This window comes from Carassius carassius, chromosome 23, assembly GCF_963082965.1.
Source record: "Carassius carassius chromosome 23, fCarCar2.1, whole genome shotgun sequence".
In the NCBI taxonomy this organism is placed as follows: domain Eukaryota; kingdom Metazoa; phylum Chordata; class Actinopteri; order Cypriniformes; family Cyprinidae; genus Carassius; species Carassius carassius.
In genome coordinates this window covers 834,514-844,677 of record NC_081777.1, presented here as the reverse complement: position 1 = coordinate 844,677, position 10,164 = coordinate 834,514, and the positions used below count along the sequence as shown (strand labels likewise).

The window sequence follows — 10,164 nt, the reverse complement described above, 5'->3', positions numbered from 1 at the left end:
ATGCAATTTTAATGGTATTGCTTCCCACTTAAGTGTGGTTTACCAAAAAAAAAAAAAAAAAAGAGAGAAATGTTTGAGTAAAATGGGTATATATTGATTCTTAATATAGCAAATCCAAAAAAAGCAATATATTTATACTATGGATAATACATTCTGTATATATTTAGATAATGTACCCCATCACTTAAGCACAATGTTGACCTGATAAAACAATCTGCTGGTTTATCTATTGAATTGTCAACCCCTTATTGTTCAGCTATGTTTTTTCTTCAACCTATTTTGCTTTACTTTGAAGACTTGTGTTCACATGGTTAATGTTGCTGTAAGATCTTCTTAAATGGAATCAGTAATTTGTTGCAGTGACCAATAAAACAGTAGGATTGCAAACAAAACTGAAAGAAAGAAATATTGCTGGAGTTGAGCTCTGTTCCTGTGCATCAATGCTTCTTACAAACATGCACTTGATGAAAACTACTGTAAGAGAAATAAAGACTCAGACATGGAGCGTGTGGCTGCATAACAGATTGTGAAAAATACTAGTTTTATTTTTTTATTCTTAAATGATATTTCTTATAAAACAACCTTGTAAAGATAGCCAGTATAGATAAGCACAGACAATATGTTTGAAAAACATACTTAACTAAAATAGCAAAACACAGATTGTATCCTAAGTTGCTGCTAAGCCATTAAACAGAATTAACTCCTCTGCACCAGATCATTCGAAATAATTCAGCGTCACAAAAATGTCATGCACTCAAAGAAAAATCGACATCAATCTGCCACCACATCAAGAGCCTGTCAAGAATTTACAGACAAATCGACACGAAGCACGAGAGACGATGCAAATCAGACATACAGTTCACGCCACATAAGACATTAACCACTTATTTTAATACACAACCCTTTAAATACCTTTAAAGTTATTTTTAGCAGTGAACGATTAGGTCATTATATTTTGGCCTTCATTGATTGAGAGCATTTATATTTTCAAACTTAACCCAGTTAATCCCAACACTTCAAAAAGACACGGAAATTAACTAAAAGTGTTCATACGGAGCAGCTCTAAGGCGACGCCTGTGTTCATGACAAATTACATCATTTCTCTAAAACATGCCAGAAGATCTCAGATCTTTGGTCTCTTATTTCATGTGGATGTATGTGTTTGAGTTAATAAACTCATAAAATCTCTAATGGCAGTTGTATCCAGTAAAGCGCACACACCTATTGATGTGAAACGGGAAGTGAGAGTTGATCTGAAGGAAGCAGAATGACAGAGGAACGCTCGATATGCTACAGTGAAAGAAGAGAGAGCAGGGCTGATGATGGACTGGAAGCATGAACTCGAGGACGACGTCTGACGAGGAGAGAGCGCATGGAGCGAGTCTATTGTCGGACTTCGACGTAGTTGGCCGGGAAGAGTCCGTATGCGCCGCGGCACACGCCCCTCCACCAGCCCTCGTCGATCATCTCGATGTTTGTGATGATGTCGTCCGGATCGAAGGAGATCTCGTCGTCACCCGCTGCAGACAAACAGAGGCACGTTACATGATGCCTTCTCGAGGCAAACATGTTTTATGCAAACAAAGCTACATGTGGACCTGTGAAATCTGGAAGTAGAAAGAGCAACACTATGGAAGCTCGTTTCCATCGCTGAATAAAAAAGAAAAGGTAATTTGAGGGGTTTTTATCTCGCAATTCTGACTTTTTTGTTGTTGTCACAACTGAGTTTATATCTTGCAATTCTGATTTCTTAGACTTACAGTATTATTTTATGTACTCAAGAAAAAAAAAAAAAAATTATATATATATATATATATATATATATGAGATCAGCTGGAGACAAAAAAAAGAAGGAAAATCTCACCACACCCACGAGCCACGCCCCATCACTCATTATTAAAAATATATATTTTAGCACATTAAAATATATATCTTATATTGTAAAACATTTTGTAAAAAAAAAAATTTCTAAAAGTTTGGAAACATTACAATTATTGACGATTTTGAAATAACTATCTTAAAATGTAAAAAAAAAAAATAGTGAAATATTTTTACAAATACAAAATGTTTTCAATTTTAATTAGGGGTGCACCGAAATTTCAGCCGCCGAAAATTTTCGGCCGAAATGGCATTATCGGTTTCGGGCCGAAATAAAAAAAACAGCCGAAAACCTAAACCGAAAATGAATGTCACCCGCCCTCCCATCCGCGAGCAAGCGCTTAGGTTTCTCTCACGGTCGAGCTGTTATCACGCGTCTGCCTATCAAAGATTAAGCATGTCAAAGGGCTGTCACAATCAAAAAAAGCTTGTCACAAAAGCTGCACAATCCATCGGACCAACCAACACAAGTTTCGAAAACGAAAACAGGGAATCGATTTTAACGGCCTTCTCTCGGAGCGCGTCCAGCTCGTCACTATACGCTCGCAGCGAACGCGCGTCACACAGCAACTGCAGGTTCTGACACACACACACACACACACACACACACACAGAGCCTATTAGTGCATAATATCAATGTAGCCTTCAGTAATGTTTTTCATTGATGTTATGGCAGTCCACATTGCTGACTTGTGCGTGTCTCAAGCGCCCTCTTTACGTTCGCCCTAATGCCTGTTTAGTTGTCGGTGGATTTACTATATTTGGTGTTGAAAAACGGATCAACGCCAAATATAGGCAATTTACTAACGATTCAATGAACACTTTGCCTATGTCTCAAAAATCGAACAGGATTTTTTTTTCACAAAAGTGACAGCCCTATACGAGAGGACACCAAAGTTGTCTGCAACTTGTTCTGCAAAAATCTCCAAAATTGGATTTTTTTTGCACAATTTTTAAAAAGCTATTTTATTTGATGGAACATAAAACTTGAAGAATAATTATTATTTATATTTATTGTAAAAAAAAATTTATGTTTTGTTATGTAACTGTTAATAAAAGTTTGATTATTATATTGGGATTTTTCAATTCAGATCCATTAAATCCAAGATATATATATATACGTTTTTAAAAGAAGCCATTTTCGGCTTCAGTTTCGGTTTTCGGCCTAGTGCATCCTAAATTTTCGGTTTCGGCGCAGAATTTTCATTCCGGTGCATCACTAATTTTAATATATTATAAAATGCATTGTTATTCCTGTGATGCAAAGCAGAATTTTCTTCATTCCTCCAGTTTTCAGTGTCACATGATCTTTCAGAAATCATTACAATTTATTTGACTCAAGAAACACTTCTGATTATTATCAATGTAAAAAAAAAATTGCTGCTTCATATTTTGTGTGGAAATAATGATACACTTTATTTTTCAGGATTTTTTTTTTATAAATATAAAGTTTAATGAACAGCATTTATCAAATATATTAAATTTGTTAATGCATTTATTAAATAGAGAGACTGTCACTTTCATGCATGATGAGTTAAATTAATTTCTCTCTTTTAAATCTTATACAAATTAAATACTATATCTAGCCATAATGTACCCATTTACTTTTTTTTTATTATTAATTTTGGTATAGCAGAAGTTTTGGTGTCAGGCCTCTCACATACAGCATAAACACACTAAGAAATGTTTAGTGCAATACTATGATCCTGTAAGTCTCTCAGATCCGTCACTCACCAGCCTGATAGTCATACAGAGCCACGGCCGTCACACCAAGATCCTCTCCAGACTCATACAACGGAGCCCCTGAAACACACACACACACACGCACGCGTGTCACCGAAGCACTGAGAGAACACACACACCTGCACAAACAGGAGCTTCAAACGACTTCAAACTGACAGAAAAATATCAACAATTAACTACATTGTTTTGAATTGTTACGGTTACAAAAAGCAAGACAACACTATTCACTTTAAATACAGTAGAACGGTGGAAACTATCATAGCTATCTTTAATTACGGATCTGATAATAAATCATCTGAAGTATAAACACACAGATGAAGTCAGTCAGGGTTGGACAAACACAGACTGTAAGATGAATGCACATGTTTACACTGGACTTGCTCATTCTTGAGATTGTGTTAACTTGACGTGATGTGTCAGGAGCGCACCTGCGGTCTGGTCCTGCTTGTCCGGCTCAGGGTTCTGGTACAGGTCTTCCTGGAGCGCTTCTTCATATGTGGGTTCTGCTGAGACCGGCTCCACCTCGTACACGTTTGCAGTGTTCTCCACCTGACCAACACAACACAACACAGAGCATCACATCACATGATGATCTCACAGTATTCTGCTTTGTGCTGCTACTCACTTCCTGTGCCATTCATGCATCGTGTACACAAACAATGATAAAGAACAAGCTAAAGTTTGTTAAAGGATGCATAAGTGCTAGTCAGAGTCAAAAGAGAAAATGATCAGAGTCAATGATCATTATCAAAGCAATCGAGAAAGCTTATCTATTGTTAATCATTAAACACACACACACACACACACACGACGATCAATCTATTTAAGGTGAGTTTCTGAATCGCTTTGATTTGAAATCAAAAGAATCTACTACTAGATTAGAAGTAGTTCTGTTAATTAATCCCATCAAAAAATAAAAGTTTTAATTTATGTAACACATCTGTGTGTACTGTGCGTGTATAGATATATATATATATATATATATAAATACAAGACACACACATACTTCTATATATTTATCACAGTGAACAATAACCATTTGTGATTAATTTAAAACTAGACTACATATTAAAATTTTAAAAGAAGTGTGGTACAGGTACAATTATTGTGTTACTGTCACATTGAGATCTGACAAGTTAATGACAGACGTGTTTCATGCACAGTTTCTGTTCTGCCACCATCTTCATATCTCTTTATTTTGGTGCTGTGGGACAGAGTTCAGAGAAGAAATCTGATTTATTTCAGGCCAGCTCTGATATAGGGTTGGGAATCGGAAATCATTTGTTCCTGTATTCAGCAGCAATTAACACAGAATAAATATGGTAGATATCTAAATGTTTGGACTCGTTGGAGAAATGGAAGTAGGGATACCCAGCTCTAGTGATATGGTATAGTTTATTATCAGTCATTATTTATTACCTCCTGCTTCCTGCGTGCCTCTTCCTGCTCCTGCTTCTCTTTGGCCTGTCGTCGAGCGCGCTCTTCTTCTGCTCTCTTCCTGTCCTCCTCTTCGTTCTGCTTCGCAATGTTCTCGAAGCGAGCTTTAATGCTTCCAGCGCCGCTGCCAGCTGAACACAGCACATGCTATAACCTCTACACTGTGATTAGTTTATAATAGTGTGTGTGTTTGTCCTGACCTGCTTCCACAGGACGAGTCTTCTGATACGCCGCGCTGGGCTTCTCCACCTCCTCAAACGTGCCGGCGCTCTGAACACAACATCACAAACTACAGTCAAACACTGAGTAATGTAAGCGATTACATAAATACCAACAGTTTTTGTCATGTAATTTCGAATGACTGAGGGATTACAATCTGTAAGGATCTGATCACGGATCAGTGTACCTTGTCCATTCGGTCTTTCTGCACACCGTACTTCCCTCCGAATCCTTTGGCATAATCTGGAGTAATGGGGGAACATTATGCATGTGTAGTGCATGTTAAAGAAATATTTGACACAGAAAAGGATCACTCAGTTATTGTTTACTCAAATTCATGTCGTTCAAACCAATACAAGCCTCAAACAGAGTGTGGTGTCTTTACCTTTCTGTGACTCGTGCAGCTGCAGTTTCTCCTGATGATCCCATCCCACCGCAGACTTATCCTGACGGTCCGTCTGAACGCCAAACTTCCCTCCGAAGCCCTTGACATAGTCTGACACAAACCAGACACAACACAGGACAGAGACGGTCACAAAACACATGTAGTATTAGCCAAACCAACTGAAATCTTCTGTGTATCTGTACTGTAAACCTCAAACAGTGAGGCGTGAGAGATGCGAGACAAACCTTTCTGAGACTCGTGTTTCTCAGTCTTTCCCTGGTACTCGAAGCCCACGGCGCTCTTGTCCACTTTATCAGTCTCCACTCCAAATTTCCCCCCAAATCCTTTAGCGTAATCTGTAGATTTGTAGATGTGAACATGTAACAATGGCACACATTGTTAACAGAAACACATGTGGTCATAATTATTAATATGATACTACTGATATAAACTTCTTGTATTTTAGATGTAATAATCATCTTGCTGTCAGCCACAGTATCTCTCTGACAATCATTGATACATAATACAATCATCTGTCAGCACAACCCTATTATATATACAATAAGAAGATTAATTGCTACGTAAACAGGAATAAGTTAAAAAGCATGATGTTTGAGAACGGCAGTCTATCAGTCCAAAGAAAGAGATTTCAAGCAGATTTCAGTGTCTTTTCTTTCTAATGGCAGTGCACTGCTCAAAGTGTATACCGCCACCTGTTGCACGACACTGGAATCACAGCTAACGGATCGCTGGACTTAGAAGAGCCGATAACGATCAATTAGACAAATGCTTAATCGGCTCGGGACATCACCATACGTCCAGAGACGTCTTTGAGGAGAGGAAAGCACACCTTTCTGTGACTCGTGCTTCTCTGTTTTGCCCTGATAATCGAAGCCGACGGCGCTGCGGTCCACACGATCCGCCTGCACCCCGTAGCGCCCGCCGAACCCCGCGGCGTAGTCTGAAACAACACAACATGAGCGGCTCTTACTGCACCACAATCAACACTGGAACACCGGATCTTAAACAGAGAGGGAAGCACCTTTCTGCGAGGCGTGTTTTTCTGTTTTCCCAGCGTACTCGAAGCCCATGGCAGACTGCAGGAAGACACAGACTGTGAATCTGAGCGCTCAAACACTCACTCCACTGAAGATCTGAGGACTTACCTGGTCAACACGGTCCGCTTCCACGCCGAATTTACCTCCGAAGCCCTTGGAGGTGTCCGTCTGGGAGCAGTGTTTGGACAGCTTGCTCTGATACTCGTGTCCCACGGCCGACTACACACACACACACACAAACACACACACACACACACTTCAGTTCTGATGAATGAAGGAACACCGCTGCGTCAGAGAAGTGAATCAGAAGAGCGAAGCCTCTTGCCTTGTCCATGCGGTCCTGCTGCAGTCCAAACTTTCCTCCGTATCCGTGAGACGCCTTGGGCATGTGCTCCAGCTCCTTCTGCTTCAGCTCAGTGTGTTCAGACGACACTCGCTCACGCAGCTTATGAATACTGAGAAACACAAGAGGAAGTTATATTCTGTAAATCATCATCATCGTGTTCAAGAGGAAAGCTGGGGCCAGTTATATAAACCTAGTCTCTATGTTAAAAGCTACTGTCACCAACTAGGGTTTAGAAGACTTATTTTTCAATTCTAATTAAACCAATCTACTTTTTATGCAACTGACTGGGAAAAAAAATAAATAAATGAGTTCAGTCCTAAAGAAAAAAAACTACTAGCTTGTGAGATTAGTCTTTAGGCAGCTTCTGCAATATAGTATTTTCTTTCTCTTTTTTTTGAAAGAAATTCTTATTTTACCCTGCAAGGATATAAAGTACAGACTTGTATTGTAAGGAGAGATGCTTTGTTTTTAAGAAGTTGACTAACTTGATGTGCTCCTGATGTCCGGAGCCGGCCACAGTCTTGGCACCCCAGCGCTGCTCTTTCTCTGACACATCATTCTGTATTTGGTGGAAAAATTGAGACATGGAAAAAAAAACCCCACATTAGCAAGAATGAGAAAACATTACTGTTGAAATGTGCATGAATGTGCAGAAAGAGGTAGATGCACACATTCACAAGACACCCTGTGATTAGTTTGAGTTATATCTTAAAACAAATAAACACTGCACGCATTTTCATCTACATCCACTGACAAAAACACATAATACATGAATGAGCATATCTTGAGAAGTGATGCACAGGAAATCAGAGAGAGTTTGTCACCTCAAAGTCCGGGTCGGTTTCCCAATCATCTCCTCCATCATCCACGGACACAGAGACGGACTGACCAGCGGCTGCCTTCCACATGACCTGACCACACACACACACAGAGAAAGAGAGAGAGAGAGAGAGAGACTGTCTGCAAAACTACAAAACACTTCTGTGGAAAAAAAGAGAAAAATATTTTCAAACTAAAATTGAAGAAATTGACGATTCAATAGATCAAAACACTTTCTGGAACCTATATAAAAAAACTCCAAAAACCCAAATTAGAGATTTCACTCCAGAATGGCACAATTTGGAAATCTTACTTTGAAAATCTGTATCAAAAAATTGAACCGGCCGACCTCAACCAACCTCAGAGTAAAATAAAGAAAACACTAGAAGACATGGAAAAAACTATTAAGAATTATCAAAATCCATTAGATAAATCAATAACAATATCTGAAATATTAGAACATATTAAAAATCTTAAATTAAAGAAAGCATGTGGACAAGATCACATTAATAATGAAATGCTTAAACTCAGCAGTCCCAGCATGATTCAAACAATAGGCAAATTATTTAATCTGGTGTTCTGGTCCGGACACTTCCCTGAGATCTGGTCTGAGGGACTCATCACCCCCATATTTAAGAGCGGCGATCGATTCGACCCCAATAACTACCGCGGGATAAGTGTGGGCAGTGTGTTGGGGAAACTGTTCTGCAGTATCATACACACACGCATCGTCTCACACATCTCAGCACACAACATCTTAAATAAAGCACAGATTGGCTTTTTACCAAAACATCGCACATCCGACCACATCTACTCTCTCCACACTCTAATCAACAAGAACATCAACCACAAACAAAGGAAAATATTTGCATGTTTTGTAGACTTTAAAAAAGCATTTGATTCAATTTGGCATGATGGTCTACTGTACAAAATCCTACAAATTGGCATTGGCGGAAAAACATTTGACATTATTAAATCTCTGTACACCAACAGCAAAAGTGCGGTGAAGATGGGTAACCGCAGAACCGCGTTCTTCCAGCAGGGCCGTGGAGTGAGGCAGGGCTGCAGTCTGAGCCCAACTCTATTCAACATCTACATCAATGACCTGGCGTCAGCGCTGGAGAGCTCTACTGTGCCCGGCCTCACTCTACAGGGGTCAGAGGTCAGATGACCTGGTCCTGCTGTCCCGCACACCTGAGGGCCTTCAGCAGAGACTGTCACGACTGGGCCCTGACCGTCAATCTGGACAAAACCAGAGTCATGGTGTTCCAGAAGAAAGCCAGATCTCAGGGACACAAACAGCAGTTCCTGTATAAAGGCCAGGTCCTGCAGCACAGCTCTAGCTACAGCTATCTGGGCATCGACATCAGCGCTTCGGGACGCTTCGGTCTGGCTGTGAAAACACTCGGTGAAAAGGCTCGGAGGGCTTTCTATGCTATAAAGTCACGATGTGGACACTTAAAATTACCCATTAAAACCTGGATAAAATTATATAATTCAATAATAAAACCAATTCTTTTATATGGATGTGAAATTTGGGGACCAGTACTAAATTTTAAAAATTGGGATAAAACATCAGTAGAAAAATTACAATTGGAAATTGGCAAAAATATTCTGGGGGTTGACAGAAAGACGTCCACTGCGGCCTGCAGGGCTGAGCTGGGCCTGTACCCGCTGAACATGGAGATCCAGAAGAGATGTGTTCAGTTCTGGCATCACCTCCATCAGTCTGACCCAGAGTCAGTGCAATATAAAGCCCTCCTCGCCAATGAAAGCTCAGCAGAACCTCATCCTCTGAACTCACTCGCTCTTCAACTCGTCCATCAACCCCAAACCTTTTATTAACCATATCCACAAACATCTAAAAGTCACTCATGATCAAGCACTAAAAGCACATTTTGCCCTCCAGAATAAACTGCAATGTTACTCGGCCCTCAATAGAACCACTAAATTGGCCAGTTATCTATTTATTAAACATTTTAAAGAAAGACAAATCCTCTCCAAATACAGATGAAGTGAGCATGATCTAGAGATAGAGAGAGGAAGACAGAGAGAGAGCAGAGGATCTGTAGACACTGTGACCTACAGCACATCGAGGATGAGGAACACTTTCTGGTCTTCTGCTCTAAATACACCAGTATAAGAGAAACAGAGACAGAGAGAGAGAGAGAGACACACACAGAGACAGAGAGAGAGAGAGACACACAGAGACAGAGAGAGAGAGACAGAGAGAGAGAGAGAGAGAGAGAGAGAGACAGACAGAGAGAGACACACACACA

The 10,164-nt window shown here is 39.9% G+C and overlaps 1 protein-coding gene across 2 annotated transcripts in view; it reads right to left on the bottom strand.

Annotated features, from left to right (window-relative positions):
- Positions 1-507: 507 nt before the first annotated feature.
- LOC132101181 (src substrate cortactin-like) overlaps positions 508-10,164 on the bottom strand; it is a 10,413-nt gene continuing 756 nt past the window's right edge. The window contains exons 3-16 of one of the 2 annotated variants that reach the window (XM_059505899.1): positions 7,891-7,977; positions 7,552-7,625; positions 7,046-7,175; positions 6,829-6,939; positions 6,705-6,759; positions 6,513-6,623; positions 5,908-6,018; positions 5,663-5,773; positions 5,465-5,520; positions 5,259-5,328; positions 5,041-5,189; positions 4,050-4,170; positions 3,613-3,681; positions 508-1,520 (exon numbers count right to left, since the gene is read on the bottom strand). In XM_059505899.1, the coding sequence (XP_059361882.1) occupies positions 1,384-1,520; positions 3,613-3,681; positions 4,050-4,170; positions 5,041-5,189; positions 5,259-5,328; positions 5,465-5,520; positions 5,663-5,773; positions 5,908-6,018; positions 6,513-6,623; positions 6,705-6,759; positions 6,829-6,939; positions 7,046-7,175; positions 7,552-7,625; positions 7,891-7,974 (1,389 nt within the window). In that variant the 5' untranslated portion in view covers positions 7,975-7,977 and the 3' untranslated portion in view covers positions 508-1,383. The remainder of the gene's footprint in view (positions 1,521-3,612; positions 3,682-4,049; positions 4,171-5,040; positions 5,190-5,258; positions 5,329-5,464; positions 5,521-5,662; positions 5,774-5,907; positions 6,019-6,512; positions 6,624-6,704; positions 6,760-6,828; positions 6,940-7,045; positions 7,176-7,551; positions 7,626-7,890; positions 7,978-10,164) is intronic. The other variant, XM_059505901.1, reaches the window with a different exon arrangement.